Source organism: Salmo trutta, chromosome 34, assembly GCF_901001165.1.
Source record: "Salmo trutta chromosome 34, fSalTru1.1, whole genome shotgun sequence".
In the NCBI taxonomy this organism is placed as follows: Eukaryota; Metazoa; Chordata; class Actinopteri; order Salmoniformes; family Salmonidae; genus Salmo; species Salmo trutta.
In genome coordinates, this window is record NC_042990.1 from 10,935,358 (window position 1) to 10,962,685 (window position 27,328).

At 43.1% G+C, this 27,328-nt stretch overlaps 1 protein-coding gene and 1 long non-coding RNA gene across 3 annotated transcripts; one reads left to right on the top strand and one right to left on the bottom strand.

Annotated features, from left to right (window-relative positions):
- The first annotated feature begins 403 nt into the window (after window positions 1-403).
- On the top strand, window positions 404-27,077 carry LOC115173560 (tenascin). Of its 2 annotated transcripts, XM_029731779.1 has the most exons (19): window positions 404-489; window positions 3,305-3,891; window positions 5,563-6,558; window positions 7,162-7,277; window positions 14,209-14,362; window positions 14,478-14,756; window positions 15,553-18,321; window positions 22,081-22,203; window positions 22,312-22,455; window positions 22,928-23,047; window positions 23,329-23,481; window positions 23,623-23,765; window positions 23,884-24,016; window positions 24,120-24,271; window positions 24,550-24,646; window positions 25,204-25,365; window positions 25,558-25,721; window positions 25,871-26,024; window positions 26,069-27,077. In XM_029731779.1, the coding sequence occupies exons 2-18, from the start codon at window positions 3,498-3,500 to the stop codon at window positions 25,967-25,969; spliced, it is 6,198 nt and encodes a 2,065-aa protein (XP_029587639.1). In that variant the 5' UTR covers window positions 404-489; window positions 3,305-3,497; the 3' UTR covers window positions 25,970-26,024; window positions 26,069-27,077. The 2 variants fall into 2 exon arrangements, with proteins under 2 accessions (XP_029587639.1, XP_029587640.1); XM_029731780.1 differs by lacking the exons at window positions 15,553-18,321; window positions 26,069-27,077 and having other exon boundaries at window positions 25,871-25,991.
- Window positions 23,549-24,167, bottom strand: LOC115173576 (uncharacterized). Its single transcript, XR_003871625.1, has 3 exons — window positions 24,065-24,167; window positions 23,892-23,958; window positions 23,549-23,737 (listed from the first exon to the last, which is right to left on the bottom strand). It is a non-coding gene; the product is annotated as an uncharacterized LOC115173576 (long non-coding RNA).
- Window positions 27,078-27,328: the final 251 nt, after the last annotated feature.

The window sequence follows — 27,328 nt, forward strand, 5'->3', positions numbered from 1 at the left end:
CCTTATGTGCAACTGTACTGTCTGAAGAAGCAAATACGACTGATATAAAACATTCAGACTTTGTCAACTGCCAAAAAAGAGCAAACGGAAGATAACGAGGAATGTCTCACTAACATCATAAAGTGTCCAAGGAGAGGACAAAGATGAGTTCAAAAAAAGATTAAAGATTAGGCCCAGTTGTTCAAAACATCTAAAAATTCAGATGTTTTCCATCGAAATCCACCGCCCAAAAGGGACCCGTAAAGCACATAGAATTACATCAGAGAGAAAGAGGGAGAGGAGAGAGAAAGAGAGAGAAGTGAGAGAGGGAGGAAAAAATTCTTGAAGTATGAGAAAATGTTACTGCTCTCCTCCCCTCTCTCTTTCCTTCTCCCTCCCGCTCTCCTATCCCTTTCTCATGGTCAGTCAATCAGAGCTTTCCAAGAGCAGTGAGAGGGAGCTTTGGACTGACTGACAGACATTGGTCAGGGAGAGAGGCAGAGTATCCAGGTAAGCCCTATGCATTTGTACTTTACATTAGCAATGCTTTTATGCTCAAATTGATATTGACAATAAATGCCAAAAATGGTTAATTCATATCAATAAGAATTAAATCAATTCATTATTAGTTATATGAATAAAAAGTAGAGCTGAGTACATTATCTGGGCATCTTAGATGTACATTTGTAAGCAATGCATATTAGTATAAGTACTGAATAAGTACATGAGGGAACGGTTTTAAATATGTTATAGGTAGGATCAAATCCATATGACTTTGGCCTGTAAACGTTTTATTACACAAATCTGTGATGTAGTTCATAGTGTCTGTGTAGACTTCAAATGGAAGAGAGTGAGTCACTAGTGCCAATACACAAAAGCATGCAATCCCTATCTGTTATACAATCCAAAACCACTCTACAAAAGGTGTATTGACAGGCATAAATAGTTTTGATATTCCATTGTATATTTTAATGTGTGTATGAGTGTGCTTGAATGTGAGAGCCGGAGGGAGGTGGGGATGTGGGAAGATGATGCAGACGCCAAAAAAGGATGCAAAGCAATTTGAAACACTTCACAGGCCATTTGACTAAGCTATCTGCAGACAGAAGTGCTGTTAAATATACCGCTTTCTTTTGTGACCTAGAGAGTTATTACCAGCTGTGACAGGTATTCATAAGGAAATGTCAGTACTTTTGAGTCTATTACTGAGTTTCAGACCAGGATGGAAATCACAGAGAGTTGGAAACACCAGTTCCACTGTTAAAAATCCCCATGCTGCCTATCATTCAGAGAGGTGGCAGTGGGCACAGTAGTAGATGAATTCCACAAAGCCTGGTCCCTGCTCAACTCCGTTGGTGGACTGCATCAGAACTTCCTTCACCCTGGAGTTGGGTTTAGTCAACTAGCGCAGTAGCAACCATCACTGTAGAAGCTAGGTGGACTTCAGTATTTTGTTCCTCTGCCTAATCCTCTCCTTCCTACCTCCCTCACTCTGTGATGTTAGCCGTATGTTGGGACTGTGAGTAAGGCTGGTGTGAAGTTTTGGTATTCCCGTGCCAGAGATATTATATGATTGTAAACCCTGAGCTACATAGCCTCGCGGGGTTGGAAGCAGTGTAGCTCTGAGGGACTGAGTGAATCTATCCCTGAGTGATGTGTGTCTGTGAGTCTCCTCATGCTGACAAGATACAGTGCATTTGGAAAGTATTCAGACCGCTTGACTTGTTCCACATTTTGTTACGTTACAGTCTTATTCTAAAATGGATTAAATTAATATTTTTCCTCATCAGTCTACACACAATACCTACCCCATAATGACAAAGCAAAAACAGGTTTTTAGAAAAAAATCACGTTTATTAAAAATAAAAACTGAAATACCTTATATTCATAAGTATTCAGACCATTGCTATGAGACTTGAAATTGAGCTCAGGTGCATCCTGTTTCCATTGATCATCCTTGAGATGTTTGTACAACTTGATTGGAGTCCACCTGTGGTATATTCAATTGATTGAACATGATTTGGAAAGGCACACACCTGTCTATGTAAGGTCCCAATAACTACCCCATAATGACAAAGCGAAAACAGGTTTATAGAAAAAAAATCACGTTTATTATCCCACAGTTGACAGTGCATGTCAGAGCAAAAACTAAGCCATGAGGTCAAAGCAATTGTCCGTAGAGCTCCGAGACAGGATTGTGTCGAGGCACAGATCTGGGGAAGGGTATTTCTTCTAAAAAACATTTTTTGCTTTGTCATTATGAGGTATTGTGTATAGTTTGATAAGGGGGGGAAAAAAACATTTAATCCATTTTAGAATAAGGTTGTAACGTAACAAAATATGGAAAAATTCAAGGTATCTGAATACTTTACGAACGCACTGTACTTGCCCACCAAGGGCCTCAATTTATAAGCTTTTTCCAGGCTGTCGGAAATTGAATAACATGTTGTCGGTTCCTGGTGCTATTTTGTTTCCTATTCTCTTTTACTGCCCCCTCATTTTTTTATCTCTGTATATTTATCTATTTCCCTCACTCAACTCTCTAGGTGCTATGACGTTATGCTGCTCTTAATGCTTTACCATTTGAGCTGTACTGTGTGTGTGCATAGATCATTTGAACATGATCCACTTTTGTGCAAATACATTCTGGGGATTTTAGGTAGGTTGTGACTTAACGTAGTTCATTTAGAAAATACATAGCACATGTTAATGGACACATAGCAGGTCGATGCATTAGGCTGGTGATATGGCAGCCATAGCATTCCATATTGTGATACACGGCAGGTATGAAAAATTCCTGAGAGGACTGAGGATAGGCTGGTTAGGGTTCAGTCAGGTGAGAGAGGGAGTGATTGTGGGTACACTGCCCCTGGCCTACGTGGTATGGACTGAGACTCTGGCTCCAGGTCAGACAATTGCATCCAAACCCCCTGCTGGAATGAGGAAAGTGACCTTATTGGGTCCCAGCGGTAAATCACATTATCCTGCAAGGCTCTATCCTGTCCAAACACAAGCTTAACCCACACCAACTGGGCCTGGGGATGACCCCATCCTTATAATGGGCTGTTCACGAATGGCAAACTATTCAGAACCAGTTTGTGGTTCCACATGCGCCACAATCACGTTGCCGTAGGAAAATAGGAACGCTGGTCACAGAGTATATTGAATTACTCTTCTAGATAAACATTTTTTCCAAGCTAACATGCTGTGTTGACAGGGCCATAAACAACTAGAAGGCTATTCCAGCTCACTATAGCCACTGCGATAGTTGTTGTGCTTACATGAATTCAGGTGAATGTTTATTCTTAACTGTCTTGTTTCCCAGGGATACAGTGGTGACGGTTCTGCAGAGTCACATGATTAAGGCAGCCCCTTGATGACAAAAACCCTTGACTTGTAGGCACCTCCACAGCAGAGTTCATCCCTCTGCCCCAGCCTTTCTTTGATAACTGTAATCATTTTAAAAAAAAGAAGTGAATTGCCCTCCCCCTCCACCTGAAGGCAAATTCCTGCCCAAAATGCCTCTTGTCCCATCCTTCCTCCTCCTGCTCCTCGCCTGCCCTGCCCTCCTGACCCCATCAGGTTCCCAGAGCCTGCAGACTGGGGGTCAAAGGGCACCCAGGAACACAAAGCCAGAGGGTGGTGGGCAGCCAATCAAAGTGGTGATCTCTGAGGCGTGTGTTCAGGGGGACTCCAGTCAGAATCAGGGAAAGGAACTGGACCTTGAGCCTGGTTCCCCTCTAGTCCTTACCCATCGGATCCGACTGGTTCCGGGGTCGTGCGGAGGCGGGTGCGAAGCCGAGTTTGCTGCCCTGCGAGACCGTCTGGAGAGGCTGGAGAAGGAGGTGTCTGCCCTGAGGGAGAAGTGTGGAGGCCCAGAGGGGGGCTGCTGCACGTCCCAGCAGAGCAAAGGTACAGTAGGACTGCTGCCAGGTGACTCACTGATCAAATGGGTCTGGTTTTGAACATTACACAGAATCTCCTCATAGCTCCTCTCATCTCACTGAAATCCCCCAACTGGTTCTAATTTGAGCGCACGCGCACACGCACACACACACACACACACACACACACACACACACACACACACGATCCATTACTGATCTCAATCATGATCACATGTATAACTGGCAGTCTACAACCACGCTCATATTATGATCTAACTGACCTGAGTAATGAGGACTACTAATGGGTTCGACCAATCAGAGCAAGTATAGAAAAAGGTCCAGCTCTAACTTTGTGCCCAATGTGATCTCAGACAATCTTCCTAATCTAGCTCTCCACCCTTCTCTCAATGTGGGACACTTTCTGCAAAAGCAGGGATAGTTTATCCACTAATCTGTTTAAAATATCAATACACTCTAGCAATGTTCCTTTAAATTTTGGGGGGGGCACAGAGTAAATTTCAGATCTGCTGAGGGCAAACTTGAACATTCTGAACATTCTGTGCAACTTCCGGCGCTCGTTTACTGTGAGCACTGAGGCTGTATCTACTTTAAGTTACCGTTTTAACAGTGTCCAAGTAGGCTAGTGTGTCCATTTGATCATAATGTAGGCCTACCAGAGTGGTCTACCATCAAAATCAATGGAGAAAATGCATTCCGTAACATGGAAACAGCTATTCTATCATTCAGCCTACAGTCGCAGCCGATGTGTGGTGTTCAATGTGGGCCTACATTCCATGAGGCTGAATAAAGAAAACATGCAGGGCTTGACATTAACCTGTTTATCCACTTGTCCTCCAGACAAGGAGGTGACTGCAAATGTTGTCGTGTTGTTTGATGCAAGGAACCACTTTACAAAATAAAATGTATTATTATTCCCATACCATTATTACAGAAAAATCTGACAAATTATTCTACCCTCTGCCTATTGGCTACTTAGCTTATTCAAGCCTGTCTCAAAATACAACACTGCCCCTTTAAGACAAAAAAAACCCTCTTTACCTGACTTGCTTTTCAAAGATGTCTACAAATGTCCATGTTTCATGCTTTTGTAGGAAGCAATCAGTCCCCTATGACTACAAATGATCTATAACTGGGCTAATAACTCACTAACTAGTAAAGGATATGAACAAAATGTGCTCACGTGGCTTCATGCAGCTAATTCTATTTGATCTGGACTCACGACCACAGCTGTAAACACAGTCCAGTTCAAAGTAAACGGCACAGATCCATATATGGCAATGATCTATTTTCATATAGGCCTACTGCAGCTCTGATTGGTTATGCCGCACCGGTCTGTGTTGAGTATGGTCTTGCACAATAGAATCCTACTCTGATATGTTCTTGCATCGTTTTTTTTCTTCTCTGTGTTGCATTGAAAGTGGTTAATATTGTGTTGATTCGATCACAATTCCCACAGTGAAGGGAAACGTTGATAGTGTTAACTAACAGGGAAAAGTCTAGAAAGTTGAGTGAAGTTCAATCTTGTGCTTCTCTCTGTGGGCTGATATTTCTTTTACACTCTGTGCAGCAGTCCCGGGGCTACTGCGCGCCTGCACATACGCGCAGCTTAGAGGGAAAATTGCATTCTGGTGTCTTACTGTTTTACTCTTTGTCTCTGTCCGAACCCCCTCTTTAGGCGCTGAGTGCTCCATCAAGCCGGAGGGAGACGAGTGTCCTAACGAGTGCAGTGACCAGGGACGCTGTGAGGACGGCAAGTGTGTCTGCTTCCCAGGGTTCAGTGGGCCAGACTGCAGTTTGTCTGACTGCCCCGGCAACTGCAATGACAAGGGGAAGTGTGTGAATGGCCAGTGTGTGTGCAACCCAGGTTTCACAGGGCCAGACTGCTCTTCAGAGTCCTGTCCTGGTAACTGTAACAACAAGGGGCGATGTGAGAACAGCCAGTGTGTGTGCAACACTGGCTTCACAGGCCCCGACTGCTCCACCAAGGCATGCCCTGGTAACTGTAACAACAAGGGGCAATGTGTGAACGGCAAGTGTGTGTGCAACACTGGCTTCACAGGCCCCGACTGCTCCACCAAGGCATGCCCTGGTAACTGTAACAACAAGGGGAAGTGTGTGAATGGCAAGTGTGTGTGTGATAGCGGTTTTACAGGGCCAGACTGCTCCACCAAGTCCTGCCCTGGCAACTGTAACAACAAGGGGCGATGTGAGAACGGCCAGTGTGTGTGCAACACTGGCTTCACAGGCCCCGACTGCTCCACCAAGGCATGCCCTGGTAACTGTAACAACAAGGGGAAGTGTGTGAATGGCAAGTGTGTGTGTGATAGCGGTTTTACAGGGCCAGACTGCTCCACCAAGTCCTGCCCTGGCAACTGCAGCAACCATGGAAAGTGTGTGAACGGCCAGTGTGTCTGCGATAGCGGCTTTACGGGGCCGGACTGTTCCGCCAAAGCATGTCCCAATAACTGCAGCAACAAGGGAAGGTGCGTGAACGGGAAGTGCGTGTGTGAAGTGGGCTTCAGCGGACAGGACTGCGCCGCTAAGGGCTGTCCCGATAACTGCAGCAACAAAGGGCGCTGTGTGAAGGGGAGGTGTGTGTGTCGCCGTGGTTTCGCCGTCCCGGACTGCAGCCAGTGTGAAGCTGGGTTCACTGGAGCTGACTGTGGCACCGGTAAGTCATCCAAATATTCTCCATAAACACTCTCGGCTGCAATTGGCTTTTATATTGTCCAGTGAAACAGAGGGCACACTGTATTAGCCACAGGGCAGTGCTAATACATCAGTGTCCAGTCAGTGTGGCATAAAGGGCGGCAAGTAGCTTAGCAGTTAAGAGCGTTGGCCCAGCAACCGAAAGGTCCCTGGTTCAGATCCCTGAGCTGACTAGGTGAAAAATCTGCCGGTGTGCCCCTTGAGCAAGGCTCTTACCCCTAATTGCTCCCGTGAGTCACTCTGGACAAGAGCATCTGCTAAATGAGTAAAATGTTAATATAGCGTTCCCTTCTATCCAAGTCGACATACTGTTATATTTGTTATGCGTTCAATGACTGTATGTAGACCTCTACTGTATGTTGCAGCTTGACGTTACTTACACAAGTTGACTTAATGGACTTGGAAAAATACATTTACATTGACTTTACAGTTAAATGGGGGAAATGTGACAGCTGGTCAAAAGGATGCCTTATTGCCTTTAAAATCAATTCCACGGTAAACATTGCATGACATTGTTGGCTTGAATGATTGGAACTAAGCACCTAACCCTCCCCCTTGTCTCTAGCCATGTCTGGTGTGTCCCAGCTCAACACCAAGGACGTCACTGAATCCTCTGTCACCCTCTTCTGGACCCCACCTCCAGTCCAGTATGACACCTACCACGTCACCTTCGCCAGCCAGGTAACAACACCCTACACACCCTACTCACAAGTTCTTATGAAGTTGTGAGTCTGGGTCCTAACTAAAGCACAAAGTAAACTGAACTTGAGAAACAACTGTTAGACAACAGATGTATCAGCTGAGAATGAACAGTCACCAAAATGAACAGAAGGTTGCTCTCATGGCACGAAGCCCGGTTCTCATTCCAGGTTTTAAGACTTGTTTTGGGGGCAAATGATGAAAAGGTCATGGTGGTGCGTTATTTCCATGACAAATCCCCAAATCGTTTGCCTAAAATGTCCCTGAAAGCCCAAGGGAATTCAATGGTGGCATAGAGTAAATAAAAATCTCTCATGGAAAAAGACATTGACTCCTTTAGCTTCTAATCAAATCAAATCAAATAATTGTATTTCTCACATGCTTCGTGATAGAAGAAAAAATTATGTATATATATATTTTTTAAATAACACGAGGAATAATTACACAACGAGTAACGATAACTTGACTATATACAGTCACGACCAAAAGTTTTGAGAATGACACATATATTCATTTTCACAAAGTCTGCTGCCTCAGTTTGTATGATGGCAATTTGCATATACTTCAGAATGTTATGAAGAGTGATCAGATGAATTGCAATTAATTGCAAAGTCCCTCTTTGCCATGCAAATTAACTGAATTCCGAAAAAACATTTCCACTGCATTTCATCCCTGCCACAAAAGGACCAGCTGACATCATGTCAGTGATTATCTCGTTAACACAGTGGTGAGTGTTGACGAGGACAAGGCTGGAGATGACTCTGTCATGCTGATTGAGTTCCAATAACAGACTGGAAGCTTCAAAGGGAGGGTGGTGCTTGGAATCATTGTTCTTCCTCTGTCAACCATGGTACCTGCAAGGAAACACATGCCGTCATCATTGCTTTGCACAAAAAGGGCTTCACAGGCAAGGATATTGCTGCCAGTAAGATTGCACCTAAATCAACCATTTATCGGATCATCAAAAACTTCAAGGAGAGCGGTTCAATTGTTGTGAAGAAGGCTTCAGGGCGCCCAAGAAAGTCCAGCAAGCACCAGGACCGTCTCCTAAAGTTGATTCATCTGCGGGATCGGGGCACCACCAGTACAGAGCTTGCTCAGGAATGGCAGCAGGCAGGTGTGAGTGCATCTGCACGCACAGTGAGGCGAAGGCTTTTGGAGGATGGCCTGGTGTCAAGAAGGGCAGCAAAGAAGTCACTTCTCTCCAGGAAAAACATCAGGGACAGACTGATATTCTGCAAAAGGTACAGGGATTGTACTGCTGAGGACTGGGGTAAAGTCAACTTTCCAATTGTTTGGGGCATCTGGAAAAAAGCTTGTCCGGAGAAGACAAGGTGAGCGCTACCATCAGTCCTGTGTCATGCCAACAGTAAAGCATCCTGAGACCATTCATGTGTGGGGTTGCTTCTCAGCCAAGGGAGTGGGCTCACTCACAATTTTGCCTAAGAACACAGCCATGAATAAATAATGGTACCAACACATCCTCCGAGAGAAACTTCTGTTGGTCTGTCAAATTGGTTGGTGATCATTGCTAGACAACCATTTTCAGGTCTTGCCATAGATTTTTAAGTAGATTTAAGTCCAAACTGTAAATCGGTCACTCAGGAACATTCACTGCCTTCTTGGTAAGCAACTCCAGTGTAGATTTGGCCTTGTGTTTTAGGTTATTATCATGCTGAATCATTCCTTCTTTTCACTGTCATTTAGGTTTGTATTGTGGAGTAATTACAATGTTGTTGATCCATCATCAGTCCTCTCTAATCACAGCCATTAAACTCTGTAACTGTTTTAAAGTCACCATTGGCCTCCTGGTGAAATCCCTGAGCAGTGTCCTTCTTCTCTGATGCCTGTATCTTTGTATTGATACACCAACCAAAGTGTAATGAATAAAATGGATAAACACCATTCTCAAAGGGATATTCAATGTCTGTTTGTTTCTACCAATAGGCGCCCTTCTTTGCGAGGCATTAGAAATCCTCACTGGTCTTTGTAGTTGAATCTGTGTTTGAAATCCACTGCTCGACTGAGGGACCTTACAGATAATTGTATGTGTGGGGTACAGAGATGAATTAGGTAGGCATTTAAATGTCATGTTAGACACTATTACAGCACACAGAGTGAATCCATGCAACTTATTATGTGAGTTGTTAAGCAAACTCTTACTCCTGAACTTATTTAGGCTTGCCGTAACGAAGGGGTTGAATACTTATTTGACTCTTTTCATTTTTGATTAATTTCTAAAATGTTCTATAAACACAATTCCACTTCGACATTATGGGCTATTGTGTGTAGATAAGTGTACAAAATCTCAATTTAATCTATTGTAAATTCAAGCTGTAACACAACATGTGGAAAAAGTAAAGGGTTGTGAATACTTTCTGAAGGCACTTTAGGTAGGGATAAAGTGACTAGGCAACAGGATAGATAATAAATAGTGGCAGGAGTGTATTGTATGTGATGAGTCAAAAGAGTTAGTGCAAAAAGGGTCAATGCGATAGCTATATAGTTAACCAATAGCTACCCGGACTAGCTATTTAGCAGTCTTATGGCTTTGGCTTCGGGGTGGAAGCTGTTCATGTTCCTGTTGGTTCCAGATTTGGTGCATCGGTACTGCTTGCTGTGCAGTAGCAGAGATAATTTTAGGGCCTTCCTCTGACACCGCCTGGTATAGAGGTCCTGGATGGGGGGGGAGCTCGGCCCCAGTGATGTTCTGGGCCATTTGCACTACCCTCTGTAGCGCCTTGCGGTCGGATGCCAAGCAGTTGCCATACCAAGTGGTGATGCAGCCAGTCAAGATGCTCTCAATGGTGCAGCTGTAAAACTTTGAGGATCTCAGGGCCCATGCCAAATCTTTTCAGCCTCCCAAGGGGGAAGAGGCATTCAGAGTGCCTTCTTCACAAATGTGTTGGTGTGTGTGTGGACCATGATAATTCCTTAGTGATGTGGACACCGAGGATCTTAAAGCTCTCAACCCGCTCCACTACAGCGCCGTCGTTGTGGATGGGGGTGTGCTCAGCCCTCCATTTCCTTTTCCTTCCTGTCGTTGAAGGAGAGGTTGTTGTCCTGGCACCACATTGCCAGGTCACTGACCTCCTCCTTATAGCCCGTCTTATCGTTGTCGATGATCAGGCCAACCACCGTTGTGTTGTCAGCAAACTTAATGATGGTGTTGGAGTCGTGTGCGGCCACTTAGTCATTGGTGAACAGGGAGTACAGGAGGGGACTAAGCACGCACTCCTGAGGGGCCCCCGTCTTGAGGGTCAGCTTGGCGGATGGGTTGTTGCCTACCCCCCACCACCTTGAGGCAGCCCGTCAGGATTCCAGGATCCAATTGCAGAGGGGAAGTGTTCAGTCCCAGCGTCCTGAGCTTAGTGATGAGCTTGGAGGGCACTATGGTGTTGAACGCTGAGCTACAGTCAATGAACAGCATTCTCACGTAAGTGTTCTTCTTGTCCAGGTAGGAGAGGGCAGTGTGGAGTGCTATAGAGATTGTGTCATCTGTGGATCTGTTGGGGCGGTATGTAAATTGGAGTGAGTCTAGGGTGTCTGGGATGATGGTGATGTGAGCCATGACCAGCCATTCAAAGTATTTCATGGCTACAGACGTGAGTGCCACGGGGCGATGGTGTTTTAGACAGGTTACCTTCGCATTCTTGGGCACAGGGACTATGGTGGTCTGCTTGAAACATGTAGGTATTACAGACTGGGTCAGAGAGAGGTTGAAAATATCAGCGCATGCTCTGAGTAGGCAGATAAGTGTTACATTTGCCTGCCCCTATTTGCCGTTAGTGGATAATAAGTAAGGTAATTTAAAGGTAATTTCTGATTGAGCCGATATATATAGCTTTTTCTGGTCTCCACTAACGCCCGGAACATTGCCCTTAAATTTCAATTACACTGTAACGCTGAACCTCTGCGATACGGACTGAATAGAGAGCCCTTCGTTTTCTATGCCAAATAAATCAATCCAAAGATTGATCTTGAGAACAGTAACACACCACAGTTTGACAGCTGAGCAGCAAAGGTCCATCACAAAAGTTCCATCACAAAAGTTCCAGAAACAGATGACTCTCAATCCCTCTTAATTAACTCACGATTACTGTGTTTTTCTATTTAAATTCAGTCATTAATGTCACTCAGCCTAAAAGACTTTCAAATGGCAAAACCATTGTTTCACTGAGTAAAACCCTTTAGTGGACTGTTGGAGTACATAGCAAGGTTTATAGATCCTGTAAAATTGCAGATATTCAAACGCTTTGCCAAAGGAAATAGCAGTGGACATTTTTCCAGTTTCTGTTTAATGATGTTTGGTGTTAATAAACTGTCACTACAGTAAATACTGTTTTCAGCTGATATACTTCTATACTGGTTGAACTTATATGGTTGGATTCACAGCCATGGTAACCACAGAACGGAGGATACAATATAAAATAATAATAGTAATAATATAAAATGAATATAAAAGCATTACATAAAATGTAAAACATATGACTGACATAACGGGACTTCATAACATGACATAAGTGCGTTGTTGTATTAAATTTGTTCAGCAGCTCATGGTATCAATCAGTGGACCAAAAAGATCACATCCAGTATCCAATATCAAAGGTAGCTAACCGATGCAATAAATGAATTCCAGTGAATTCACAGAGACATATGCTACCAATTGTATTCAAAGCAGCTTTTGTACTCTTTGTTTTGAGTATAGGATGTTATTAGTGTTTCACTGATTTGCATTACAGAATAACTTCCTATTGAGTTCAAGTTCAGTTAACATACAGTAGCCTGGACACTATGTATAAAGAACATACGTTGTTATGATCTAATACAATATCCGGGCCATGTGAGGTCTCCCACTGTAATTGTGCCTTAAAAAGGCCCAGTGCAGTCAAAAACTAGATTTTCTTGTGTTTTATATATATTTCAACATTATGAGGTTGGAATAATACTGTGCAATTTAGAAAATGATGATAATGCCCTTTTAGTGTAAGAGCTGGTTGAAAAGACTGCCTGAAATTTTTGCCTGTTTTGGTGAGATGGAGTTGTGGTGACGTCACCAGGCGGTAAATTAGCTAATAGACCAATAAGAAAGAGTTCCAAACCTCTCTGCCAATAACAGCTAGTTTTCAATGTTTCTCTCCCAACTCAGACCACTCCCAGACAGTCCTAGCAAAATTCTTACTTGAGAAATTGCTTGTTGCGAAGAAGCTATTTTTGTTTCTTTTTAACCATTTTAATTCAAAATAATCAAGATAAGGTAATTGTTATCCAGAAATTATTTGATATTAATATATAAATAGCTGCATTGGATCTTTAATAGAGCATATGCTCCCAACCTGCACAGAGTGGTGATGTCAGATGTACACAATGACAAACTGGATTGATACTCATCATCCACATATTGTTGGACCTTGCTATTACAGTAGACACACGCACTCTAGAGAAGCTGTATCCATGTCCGTAAAAGTCTAATCTACAACACTGAAACAAAGAGAAGCACCTCAATGACAACCAAAATGACCATTGGAAAAGGTAGGGAAGTGCTACAAGATTAAACAACCCTCTTTTTCCTACTTAATGGAACTCTTTCAATGTGTGAATGAGATTGTTGTTCTTCCTAAAAGGGTTCCAGACAAAGAAAAAAAAGAGAGAGATTTCTGTTGTTGTTGTGAAAAACAGAGACTATTGGAGGTTAGTAGAGTGAAATTTGGCCACAGCATCAGCACCAGGATACATTCCAAAAGCTCATCGCAAAACAACAGCGGAAACAGCCTATTTTCCGTACATGACATGGGTAGGTGTGAGAAGAAATATGGAGGAAGGGAGGACATCCTTGTAAAGGGAATATATTAAACTAGTCATAGGAGAGTCAAAGGAGAAAGTCATAGCAACAATAGTTAGGGAAAGGGAAGGATAATGGGAGATAGAGAGAGTGGGCAGGAAGGGAGAAGAAAAGATGCAGATGTGGGATGCTTGTTGCTAGGGCAACCGTAAACACTGTCAAAAACATGGCCCTGGCCAGAGAAATTACTTCACTGGTCGGCAGCTGTGACACAGCGGAAGAGAATGAATGAGGGAGATACACATTCATCTCTCATGTTTACAGATAAACAACACACGCAGACTAAACAGGACACAAACCCCACATTGTGCAAGATAAAGCACAATGACACGCTCAAAACTAGAGGCATATGACATGCGCACTCTGTAGGTCAACGCTGGGCAACCTGGCAACCCAGCTGGGCCCCATTTCTCATATGAGAGAATATATTACACAATTGAGAAAAACTTGGAGAACACCCCCATACTGGAGTAATTGAGTAAAACCTGAAACTACTGCTTTTAAATGAATGGAAATAATGGCGTTTTCCAATACGTAGGTTGAAGAATAACAACCTGATACTGTTTTGGTTTTAATAGCATATTTTATAAAGTTGATTCCTCAAATGATCACATATCAATTAAGGAAATTGTGAGAGTTGGAACGTGAAAGGCTGAAAACAGTTCTCAAAGCTTTGTGATCTACTGGATTTCCCTGACACGTTAATCATTTATTCTTTTCACAATACTACTATTACATCATTGGAATATGAGGCTGTTCATCTCAGTGCCAAGAAAATAATAATATGATCACGAATAAATATGAGTCCAGTTACTAATTTAGAGAGTAGGCTCGGTTGATGTTTACAAAAAAATCTGAATATAGGCTTCTGCATGACAGAATTTGTAAGTTAGCCTACTCCCCCTGCTGGTAAGCATACACACACCCATTCTATATCATCTTTAACAGGTTCTAACTACAGTTACTTTAGCAAATGAACTGAAATACCAGTAGGCCTATGAAGGAAAATGGATTATTAATCCTCTTGATATCTGTTCTAACATTGACTTTATCATTTTCTGTGCCACACAGAAAGAGGGCGATCAACAGATAACATCTCAAGTTGGAGGCAAGCTCACGGCCTACACCCAAACAGGCTTGGCGGCCGGGCAGGAGTACACGGTGACGATCAATGGAGAAATAGATGGGAGAATGGGCGCTGAGAGCACAGCAGAATTCACCACTCGTGAGTCAGGAAACTCCATTTTGTATCCCCTTATTATCAGTATCATCTGCTACTTCGGTTATCGATAGGCATAAATGCTAAGTCGTTCCCCCCCCACTGCTTTTCCCTCACCCAGTTATCTCTGGTCCCACGAACCTTCAAGTTGTGAAGACAACCACAACATCTGCAGTTGTCCAATGGGAACAATCGCAAGGAGACATCGACAGGTATCGCTTAACTGTTACACCCAATCAGACAGACGGAACAGCCAAGGGAAGACAAGACCTGACCCTGCCCCCTGAGAGGGACTCTGCCCAGATTGACGGTTTGGACCCGGGACATTTGTATGACATCACATTAGTGGCTGAAAAAGGCGGGATCAAGAGCAAGCCAGCAACAGTCCAAGTCACTCCTGGTGAGTTTTATTGGATGAGGGGGTTGCTTACCTTACTTACTACATTGTATATGAAAAGATCCAGGGACTAGGTTGTATGAGAAGCGATCTTGATTAAGTATGTCAGATTATAATACTATATTTTGAGATAAGGAAGTTGCACAAATATACAGTCATGAAACAACAAAGAAACTGTGAACTAAGCAGAAGAAGCAGGAGAGAGAGAAAGTCATCACTATGTTTAAAAAGAGAGAAATCTGAAACAAATTGGATTCCCTGGCAATGTGAATATGCAAGGGAGGCCAGCCCTGCTCCTGTGAACTGTTATCCCACTAAAGTTAACATGTCTAGACACGTCATTATTCAATAGAGAAGGTCATTGGAAGTGAAATTAAAACGTTAGATTGAAATTAATGTATGTACAATATAAAAACTCCTCCTGGAGCTAAGCTGATCTCTCTTCGTAAAATACATTCTCCTTTCCTTTCTTTCTTTTGTATGATTAATGCTGCTCTCTTTCTCGACAATAGTAGCACACACTTAACTCACAACATTGAATATTTCAGCACCCGAACAATGAATGGCAAGGTTGTGTTGATGACCAAATGTAATAATCTTTCCACTTCTCTTTGCAGGTTTGGACAGCACATAGGCCAACTATTTATTGCACTAATGTCAATGCAGGTGTTGTTGGAAAGAATACTTTTTCGAATTGTTCAGTTCAAAGATAATATTTGTGACTTTCCCATTTGGATCTAACAGTGCTTCCCTCCTGTAGTTTTATCTTTGATTCCAAACAATCGCTTCATGCCTTTAGGAAAATCCACAAAGACAATATCCAGGGTGACCATGCCGGTAGCACCAGGAGTAGAAAGCCATGAGGGAGACTCAGCAGGGAATACAAATCCTGTGAAGGACATCTTCCACACGAAGGCCAAGGGTGAAGAACCAGAGAGGGTGAAGGATTGGAGTGGACCAGGCTCTGTAACAGTCGAAGGCACCAATGGAACCAGAGAGGACACATCTGTTAGAACCAGTACAAGACCACTTGTCAACAGAAACTACAGGGTTATACCTAAAACAGGTGATAGAATAACCTTGCCCAGGAAGCCATACATTGGAGGCTCTATCCATTTTAATGGTACAAGAGTCGGCCAAGGTGGGAGGAGAGTGGGTCACAGTCTTCTGAAAAAGCCTACAAGCAGAAATCCTTTGGTGGGGCCAAAGATCAAGAAGACCTTGGATACTGACTCTAAACCAGAAAATCCCTTTGTTGGGGACAAGACTATAGCCTTAACTGTGAAAGAAACTAACCTGGAGACAAGTCCTCTTGGAGAAAAAGATGAAACTTTGACAAAGACATATCCTGTCGGAATCCTTCCTGTAAATGCCACTCCAAGCTCTGGTTCTGAACAAACAGTGATTCCTGGCTTAAAGGACCTACCCGATAGAAAAAAAGATACAGAGATTGAACCAGGGCCAGGGACAGAGGGTTTGGAGCATACCACCACATCAGAAAAAAATACTACGGTTCACCCGAATGGGAAGAAATGTGTCAACAAGGTTAAATTGACACACAAGAAAGTCAATGTGACACGTAGAGAGAGAGTCATTGGAGGGAGGGTGAATGGCACAATAGTTCAAAGTAAACCCGCAACAGAGCAGGGTTTAGCTGAAGAAGAGGACAGTGCCCTAAAAGTGTCTGAAACAGGAGATTCAAAGACAACATTTCAGGAGCGTAACCTGGTAATTCACACACAGAGTGAAGCAGATGACATTCCTCCACACACCACACAAAGTCCTACATATCCAGCTTCCTCTTCACCAGTATCACCTACTTCCTACATGTCACTTTCTTCTTCAGCTCCCGCAAAACATGATGAATCAATGACCGGCATGGGTCAACCTATGACTGACAGAGATGTGGTGAATGCAAAGACTTTGCCTGTTCCACAATCATCCAACCTCCCTCCAGAGAGGGAACCAACATCCTCCAGTGAATCAGAACAAAATGGTAAAGGACCATCTCCCTCCAACCCTGAGGACTCATACTCAGGTAAAGATCATGTTGCAGTAGCAGGAGTGGGTGTCAGCAAAGATGGAGACAAAACCGCTAACGTGGGATTGGTCGGAACCAAACAAAACAAGACAAAGACTCTGAGAGTGGGCGGCTCACCACCTTTTCGCCGCCTACCTCCAAAGGGGCCCTACCAACGCCGCCCGAACCTAAATATGAGACCGTTTCAAAACAGGACACGTTCACCTTTTTCAGCTCCCACAAAACAAAATGAATCAAAGACCGTTACGGGTCAACCCATGACTGACAGACAACTAGTGTTTCCAAAGACATTAACGGTTTCCCCAGCACAATCCTCAACCCTCCCTCCAGATGCTCAGCCAGAGAGAGCGCCAAAGTCCTCCGGTGAATCAGAACACAGTGGCAAAAGCTATTCATCATCATCCTCCACTTCAGAGGAATCAGACTTAACTAAAGAAAATGTTGCTGTGGCAGAGGATGGTATCAGCAGAGATGGGGACAGGGCAACTGACGTGGTGTCGTCTGGAACTGAACGCAACAGGTCAAAGACTCTGACACTGGGCAGCACACCACCCTTACGCCGTCTACCTCCAAAGGGGACCCAGCAACGCCGTCCACACCCAAATATGGGCGCATTCCCAAACAGGACACGAACAAACCTGAGACCCCCTCAGCATCCATCAAGAGGCCCCATACGCAGGCCTTTCCCACCTAAACTAACAAACAGGGACAACGGCATCACCATTCAAACCCCTCAACCAGGGGAGCAGGGCACCTACAGCACCAGCCAGAATGACACAAACACAGACCTTAAGCCCAAAACTCTCCTCAAGAAAACAAATGCCACAGCTGGTAAAATAGCACGAGGTCAAACATACATAAGAAATAACAGTAGCTTGAGCCAAAGGGGCCAAGATTCAAAAACAGGCCATCCTGACAAAGGTAGCCAAGTGAGTAAGAATGCTGACTCAAGAGACAGCCCAAACCAGATAAATGGATCAGATGTCACTACTGCTGGAAAAACAGGCCAGCCTCTAAACTCAGTGGGGGTTCAAAGCATAACCTCAGGAGGGTTCATACTCGTTTGGGGAGCACCAGAGGGGATGTACAGAAATTTCATAGTAACCCGGGAAGAGCATGGAAGTAAGAATGAGGCAGAGAAAGAGGAGGAAAGGGAAGAGGAAGAGGAGGAGGGGGAGAGTGAGTCAGAGGAGGATAGGCAGGAGGAAGGGGAGGCGGAGGGACAAACTGAGAAGGAGAACAAGGGGAATGAGGAGGAAAGTGAAATGGGGGTGGGCCAAGGTAAGGAGGGCGGGGAGGAGAATACCGTTACCAATAGCAAAAGTGATAACCAAAGACAGAGCAGCGACACTAATGCTACGGCTAAAGTTGGTGACGGTGGTACAATCAAATTCTCCAAAGTCCTTCCGGGGTCAGCTCGCTCATTCCCATTCCAGAATCTCCATCCACAGACCCGCTATTCCCTGTCCGTGTTTGGGAAGGGTCCCGGACTACACTCCAAAATTCACAGACTCATCGTCAGCACAGGTACTGGCCATGGTTTAAACTCTACCAACCTCTACAAGGGTCCATTCATTATTGTTCAAATACAGGACTACGCTTTTCTTGAACTATACAAGTTATTCCAGACACCCAAGGTAGATGCCGATACCTCCTCACACCATTTTAGGTGAGGTACACTTGCACAGCTGCTTGATCCATATCCATTTCAAGAGCCATCACACTCTTGATACTGTAACTTCCTGAATTACAGTACTTCATCATGTCTGTCGTTAATTTGCATCATCTGCTTATTGATACCGTGAGCTGTTTCTTTTGGTTTATCCTTGACAACCGAGGGCTTTTAATTAAAGCAATGTCCAAGGCTTTAATTACAAAATATGCAATGACCAAATAACCATGCATATGTGCTAATCAATTGTATTTCATGTTAACCCCTTGTTTATGCCATGTTGTGCAGTGATGCGTGCAACTGTGATGTGTGGTGTTCATACTGGGTGCATTGTGGAAAAACAGGGATGATTGCCAAAACACACAGGGGAAATGGGCAGTTGTTTACTGGGAAACTATTTGAAGTGCGTCCCATCAACAAATGTAATTTCTGAAATGTAATCCATAATCATTGCATTTGTAACAGTTGCAGATCCAGGTTTTTGATCAGTGATACAGCTTACACAATAAACACATAGTCTCCCTGGTCCATATGCGACATATCATATACAGCCTGCGTTTTCCATTTTGTACATGTACAGTATGTCAACCCAAACACATCCATGTGTTACATACAGTGCATTCAGAAAGGATTCATACCTCTTGACTTATTCCACATTTTGTTGTGCTACAGCTTGAATTCGAAATTGATTAAATCTTTGTTTTTTTACCCATCTACACACAATACTGCCAATTGACAAAGTGAAAACATGTTTTTAGATTTTTTTTCAAATGTATTGAACATTAAATACAGTAATATCTCATTTACATAAGTATTCACACCCCTGAGTTAATACTTTGTAGAAGCACTTTCGGCGGCGATTACAGCTGTGAGTCTTTTTGGGGAAGTCTCTAAGAGCTTTGCACACCTGGATTGTACAATATTTGTCCATTATTCTTTAAATTCTGTCAAGTTGATTGTTGATCATTGCTAGTCAGCCATTTTCAAGCCGATTTAAGTCAAAACTGTAACTAGGCCACTCAGGAACATTCAATGTCGTCTTGGTAAGCAACTCCAGTGTATATATGGCCTTGTGTTTTAGGTTATTGTCCTGCTGAAAGGTGAATTTGTCACCCAGTGTCTGTTGGAAAGCAGACAACCAGGTTTTCCTCTAGGATTTTGCCTGTGCTTATAGCTGTATTCCATTTCTTGTTTTGGAATATTTCTATTCTGTACAGGCTTCCTTCTTTTCACTCTGCTATTTAGGTTAGTATTATGGAATAACTACAATGTTGTGGAGCCATCCTCAGTTCTCATTTCACAACCACTAAACACTAACCATTTTAAAATCACCATTGGCCTAATGGCGAAATCCCTGACCAGTTTCCTTCCTCTCCGGAAACTGAGTTAGGAAGGACGCCTCTATCTTTGTAGTAACTGGGTGTATTGATACACCATCCAAAGTATAATGAATAAATTCAGCATGCTCAAAGGGATATTCAGTGTCTGCTTTTAAAATTTGATTACCCTCTGTCAGGCTGTGGGTCACTGGTGCATGGAATCAGGCGCAGGAGAGCAGAGATGAGTGTACAACGTAATTTATTCCACGAACAGCACCAGTATAAAAACAAATACTAAAGGTGCGTGAAATACCGGTCACTCATAAATAACGGCGTAAATACGAATCCGGCAAACAATACCAGCCAACAAGTAACAACCTGAACATTATATACAAACACGCACACAAACATGGGGGAAACAGAGGGTTAAATAATGAACATGTAATTGGGGAATAGAAACCAGGTGTGTAGAAAACAAAGACAAAACAAATGTTAAATGAAAAGTGGATCGGCGATGGCTAGAAAGCCGGTGACGTCGAACAAGGAGAGGGACCGACTTCGGCGGAAGTCGTGACACCCATTTACCAATAGGTGCCCTTCTTTGCGAGGCATTGGGAAACCTCACTGGTCTTTGTCGTTGAATCTGTGTTTGAAATTCACTGCTCAACTGAGGGACCTTACAGATAATTGTATGTGTGGGGTACAGAGATGAGGTAGTCATTCAGAAATCAAGTTAAACACTATTATCGCACACAGAGTGAACCCATGCAACTTATTATATGACATGTTAAGCACATTTTGACAATTGTTTTGACTTTCTAAAATGTTCTACAAACAAAAATTCCACTTTGACATTATGGGGTTTTGCGTGTAAATCAGTGACACATCTCAATTTACTCAATTTTAAATGCAGGCTGTAACACCACAAAATGTTTAAAAAAAAGTAAAATGGTGTGAATACTTTCTGAAGGCACTGTACTAATGAAAATGACTCTGGTATTCATGAGACAATCTAAAAGACTTGAATCATTCAGCCACAACCGCCCTTCACTGCTGGTCTGATCTTCTCTCACTTAGGGTAAGCTTTAAGTCAGCAACCTTCATTGGCTCCCTTCATCACTCACAAAACCCAGGGTAAGACCATGGTTGGTCTCTATGGTTTTTCCTGATCTTAAGTGTGAAATGTACAGATTTTAATCCTATGAGTCTTTTTTTATATATATATAAAAAGAAGAAGAAAATAATGAAATTCCACAAGGTTTTAACGATTAGCTCGTTTTTTTTTTGTTTTTTTTTTCAGAGGGTGAGGTCTCAAATGTTATTTGGAATCATTATAGCAGGATTCTGCTCACTCAAGGTTGAAAATCTGTTGGTCAACACATTTCTTATTCCTTAGAAATTATTTTGCTTGCTTTATCTCTCTTATTTGTGTATTTAAAAAATGAGTGGTCAACTGTATTTGTTATCAATATCTTAAGTTTTTTCCTTTCTTCTGTTATAACTATTTTAACTTTTTCTCTTTCCTGCCAACTTCTTTTTTTTTTTTCAGGATCAAAAGACCAGCTCAACATTAATATCTCATCCTTTTCCCTTGCTGCTTTCCAGGGTCCAACATCTGCATTTAACAGTGACACCTTTGTCTGTTTTAGTATATGCTGTACTGCGTATATTGTATATATGTTTGCACTGTACATATATACACAAACTCATTGGAGCACTAATAATAACAGCGTGAGTAAAGTATGGGTGCACCTACATTTTAGAGCATACCGACCACAGGAGGTTGGTGGCACCTGAATTGGGGAGGACGCGCTCGTGAAAATGGCTAGAGCAGAATTAGTGGAATGGTTTTAAATACATCAAACACGTGGTTTCCGTGTGTTTGATGCCATTCCATATGCTCCGTTCCAGCCATTATTATGAGCCGTCCTCCCCTCAGAAGCCTCCACTGATATTGACCTTCTAATCTGTTACTTCTCCACACAAGTAGTAATGACTTACCTTCTCAAGTCTAACTTTTCTGTTTCTCAAATGTATTGTAGCTCTGTTTCCATGTCCACTATTTTTACCTTCCTTTCTTTCGTCCTGTTTTTATTTGTCTTTCTTTGTTTTTATGTCTTTCTTCCTGTTTTTATTTGTCTTTCTTTGTTTTTATGTCTTTCTTCCTGTTTTTATTTGTCTTTCTTTGTTTTTATGTCTTTCGCCCTGTTTTTATTTGTCTTTCTATATCTTTTTCCTTCTTTCGTTTCTCTTTTTCACTCTCAATCACACATATCATTCCCGTGCCATGCCCAGGCCCAGAGCCTCCCTCAGGTCTTCTCTTCAGTGAAGTGACTGAGACGTCTTTCTCTGTGTCCTGGACCAAGCCAAACAGTCCAGTGAGTGGCTTCAAGGTCACCTACACTCACACACAGGAAGGTAGGACCTTACACAGGCGTTCTGGAAGTCAACATCCTGACTGTTGAGTCATGTCACTTCACATCTGTAGAACACTTCATATTTCGCAATTTGTCCGCTCTATTCCAGGGGAGCCTGTCTCCGTAATGGTGGACTCTGGGGATTCCACACTGGCACTGTCAGAGCTCTCTCCGGGGTCCCCCTATGAGGTCAGTGTGATATCCGTCCTTGGACTGGACGAGAGCGATGCAATCAAAGACCTGGTTATGACACGTAAGTTTACTGTTGACTTTCAGTTTTAGGATTAATGTTAATTTACAGGAAATTATCAGATTATAAATTATAGTAAATTATCAAGACTATCGACATCCATTTTTTTTTTGGTCCTTTGTGATGTCTCGGCCAACGAATTTAAATTAAGCATTATATACCACATGAGTGATGTGTGTTTTGTTTCTTACTTTCGTGTGTGTTCTTCAATGGGTTCTGTGTTCTAATAATGGTTCTAGCAGGTGGCAGGATCTGGGAAAGATCTGTGCATTTTCATATTTTCTCAAAGGGTCTATTCTGGAGCCGCTTCAATTAAAATGTCTAAATACTTTTTTTTGTTGTTGCAAGAATGAGATTTCTATGTTCCATATGTTGCGAAATCCAATGATATATCAAAGGGGTTTGAATTCACACTGTGATAAATAACGCTCACTTTCTCATGCCTTAATTTTCTCACAACCCAAACCGATCTCAGTCCCGGACCCTCCAACGGATCTCCAGGCCATTAATGTCACAGACACCAAGGCCTTGCTGCTATGGCGACCAGCACTGGCAACAGCTGACCGTTATGTCATAGTTTATGGCTCTGAAAAAGGTAACGGGTATCACAGGTTGGATATTCATTACAACAATATCCTGTGGGACTTTTTAAACCCCTAGCCATATTAGAGCATTTCCCTTTCCAGTTGGAGCTTTCACAGGCCACAGGCATTCAAGATGAAATCATAATACTTGTGTTGGCCAGCCAGTTTATGACCACCCCAACAGCATTACAATATAAACACTGAGAAATAAATTAAATCCTGCTGCCTACCTCTCTCCCCTGCCACTCACCTGCTCTCTCTTTGCCGCTTACTTGTTTCTGTGTCAACCAAGGGTCAGATGATGTGAAGATCACTGTGTCGGGCAACGCGGCGGAGCAGCAGCTGAAGGACCTGCAGGGCTCCACTATGTACACCGTCACGGTCACCAGTCAGTTGGGCAACCTGGACGGCGCTCCCGCCATCACTGTCTTCACCACCACCAGTGGTCAGTCCGCACACACTCTCAAACAACCCTAATGCTTTTAAACAATCAACTCACCCGAGACAGAGAAGAAAAGGAAGGCTGCTGTTTTTATTGAATCCCACAACTGAGCTTCTTGTGATTGTGTCCATGTCCATCTGGCAGGATCCGGGGGAGACGGGGAAGTCCCGCGTGACCTGAAGGCCAGTCAGGTGACTCCTCGCTCAGCGTTGCTGACGTGGAAACCACCCTCTGCCGCCGTGGGAAGCTACAAGCTGACCTATCAGACGGAGGGACAGGAGATGCAGGTAAGGAACTGATTAAAAAGGTGGAGACAGACACACGTTCTATTTGATTCAGTACAGTACACTAGGACAAAATGCAACAAACACTGGTCTAGACAGATGAGCTTTTTCTTCTCAACAGGAGGTTACCATTGACGCCACAGTAACGGAGTTCAAGTTGACCAGGCTGCATCCCATGTCCAAGTACACCGTGCAGCTACAAGGGGAGAGGGGAGGGAGCTATACTGCTGCAATTTCCACTGAGTTCACCACAGGTAAGTGGTCAAATATATTTGACTAAACTGAACAAACTAAATACATACATCGAAAGCGCAGTTTCATAAAGTTGGTCTCTCTCTTTGATTTTTTCTCTCTCAGGGAATCTCCGGTACCCCTTCCCAAGTGACTGTTCCCAGGAGCTGCTGAACGGGATGCGTGAGTCTGGAGAGGTAGAGATCTTCCCAAAGGGAAGGCAGGGAAAACCAGTGTTGGTCTACTGCGACCAGGTGACGGATGGAGGCGGCTGGACGGTAAGAGAAGATGATTGTGAGAGGGACCACACAAAAACTATCTTGTGGTATTTCGTTAGTCCACTGTTGATACAGTCCCAAAAGGTTTTGCATGTCAGCAATCAAGTTTTCAAGATATAAGTCTATCTTGAAAACTTGATTGCTGACATGCAGAAAATGTTGGGACTGTATCAACAGCGAACTAACAAAACAAAAGACTGGCGTTTTACTTTAACTGACATGTTAAGGGTTGGTTTAGCATGGTATATGTCAGCTGTATGAGCGTGTGTGTATTAAAGGTCTTCCAGAGAAGGATGGATGGGAAAACTGACTTCTTCCAAGGTTGGAAGAACTACAGCAAAGGATTTGGAGAACTGAGTGGGGAATTTTGGCTGGGTGAGAGTCATTTGTCACGCGAAGTTTGTTTTCACCCGCTTCAGCAGCAGCGCACCAGCATAACATCAAAACAGAACTGCTACATTGACGACACAAAAGCTAAACCATGTCACTTTTACGTAAACAGTGCAAGCCCTCATGACAGATCAACTCTGTAAATAGACCCATTGCTAGGCAGAGAAATTAAACAGTACAATGCCAGATGAGAAGGATCAATTTAATATGGAAACGTATGGCAAGAGGGTAGAAAAAAGCAGACTACTGGCACTATTGGTGCACAAACAGAAGGAAAACCAAGAGCAGTAGCAGAGGGCCTATCACTCATCAAAGCCCTTTCACTTTATTGGAGCAATTGGCTGAGCATTAGTGCCGGTAGCACACTATCCACTATTCTAACGTTGAGGAGCATCATGGTCTACTGCGCAGATCTGATGAAAATAATAGTCTTCGGCGCCCCCTAGAGGCAATACATATAGTTTACTACAGTTGGCTTGGCAGTAAGCAGTTTTTTGTGTGCTATAACACCTTCTTTCCCAATCATCTCCATCCGTATATAGGTAATGAGAACCTACACAATCTAACCAGCATGGCACCAATGACCCTACGTGTGGACCTCCGTGCAGGGGACGAATCCGTGTTTGCCAAGTACTCCACGTTCATGGTGGACACTGTTAGGAGGAACTACGCTCTCAAAGTGTCTGGGTACAGCGGTACAGCAGGTATGAACAGAATCTGTCCACTAAACATGATTGACCTCTTATTGTGCATATTTCTACATAATCATTAAACCCCATCGTTTATTTTCTCTCCTTTTCCCTCTATTCCACACCTACTGTTTCCCCTCCTCACACCTGCCATCCGTCTTTCCATTCGATCTCCCTTTTCCCCTATCTACTTTTTCGTCCCGGTAGGTGACTCTATGAGTTACCACAACGGGCGCATGTTCTCTACCAGAGACAGAGACCCCACGCCTTTCATCACCCGCTGCGCCATGTCCTATAGGGGGGGTTGGTGGTATAAGAACTGCCACCAGGCCAACCTTAATGGCCTCTACGACACCAATGTCAATCACCAGGTAATCCCAGCTGACTTCATACCTCCTTTCACTATTTCAGAGTCTAAATCACCAAATGAATCTAAGTCAAGTAATCTAAGTCGTCAACTACTACAATCAGTTACATTTTTGGGGTGGTTTGTTAACTGAATTGTTTCTTTGTGTCTCAGGGTTTGATCTGGACTGCCTGGAAAGGCAAGGATTATTCCGTCCCTTTCACTGAGATGAAGCTCAGACCAACATCTTTCACCCCTCCAACTCAGGGGTAATGACAAAGTGGTGGACAGAAAATGAGAAGGGGAGAGAGAGAGGCACACTTTATGAACACACACACACACACACACACACACACACACACACACACACACACACACACACACACACACACAGCCAGGTAACTGCCAAAATAAAGGAAACACAAACAGATAGTGTCTTAATAGGGCATTGGGCCATCGCGAGCCAGAACAGCTTCAATGCACCTTGGCATTGATTCTACAAGTGTCTGGAACTCTTATGTAGGGAGGCGACACCATTCATCCAGAGAAATTCCATAATTTTGTGTTTTCTTGATGGTGGTGGAAAACGCTGTCTCAGAAACTCCCATAAGTGTTCAAATGGGTTGAGATATGGTGACTGACACAAACACACACACACACACACACACACACACACACACTTTAAACCTCCTATGCTCCTTTGAGACCCCTCCTTCAAAGTCACTGAGATTTCTTCTAGCCATGGTAGCCAAAATAATGGGGCAACTGGGCATTTTTATACATGACCCTAAGCATGATGGGATGTTAATTGCTTAATTAACTCAGGAACCACACCTGTGTGGAAGAACTTGCTTTCAATATACCTTGTATCCCTTGTTTACTCAAGTGTTTCCTTCATTTGGCCAGTTTCCTGTACATAAGCACACAGGCAAACACACTCAATCCCACATGCATACACAGTACATGCACCTATTAGCTATAGTTGAAAAATCTCCAAATGCCTTTCTCTCCAGACTAAAGCGATTTGATTTTTTCAAATGTATAAAGGACAGTTATCCATCCGTATGTTATATTGTACAGTTTCTAGATTATCTTTGCAATGTCCTTTATTTTGTTTTACTCTAAGTGTTGTGGCACCCCTCGCGTCAGCTGTAAAAATGTATGCACTGTCCCCTCGCTATGATGGTACAACCGTGGAAATGAGCGGGTGAATAATGGAGATTTATGTTTGTACTTGACTGGTAATTCTCAAGTTGTGTCCTTTGTTTGTCTTATTTGTGGTTGTATGTCCTGTATTTTCTGTTGCCCCAATTCTCAAATTGTAGTTGCAACAATAATAAAATAATGGTGGAACATAGGCAGCAGAAGCCGCTAACTAAAATGATTTTATTGATTTTTTTGCTTTCTGTTTTTGTGTATTATGTCTGCTTCCAGTATTGTAAATGGGCTAATAGTTCAACATCAGTCTTTATTTACATTGCGGACACAAACTGCACTCGGTGTACCATTATATGAGCAAGTACTGTATGTAAGTGAGGTTCTCATTGATAGCTAGGTGTTAGATTTGGAGACCTTGAAGATAAACTGCACAGTGACAAAAGGTGTTACAATACACAGTTATTTTTTATGTTG

Excerpts from the sequence above, each read along its gene's own strand:
- LOC115173560 (XM_029731779.1), top strand. The coding sequence starts at position 3,498 with ATGCCTCTTGTCCCATCCTTCCTCCTCCTGCTCCTCGCCTGCCCTGCC. Across the intron at positions 14,757-15,552 it reads AACAGTCCAAGTCACTCCTG|GAAAATCCACAAAGACAATA; the intron begins GTGAGTTTTATT and ends TCATGCCTTTAG. Across the intron at positions 24,272-24,549 it reads CGGATGGAGGCGGCTGGACG|GTCTTCCAGAGAAGGATGGA; the intron begins GTAAGAGAAGAT and ends TGTGTATTAAAG.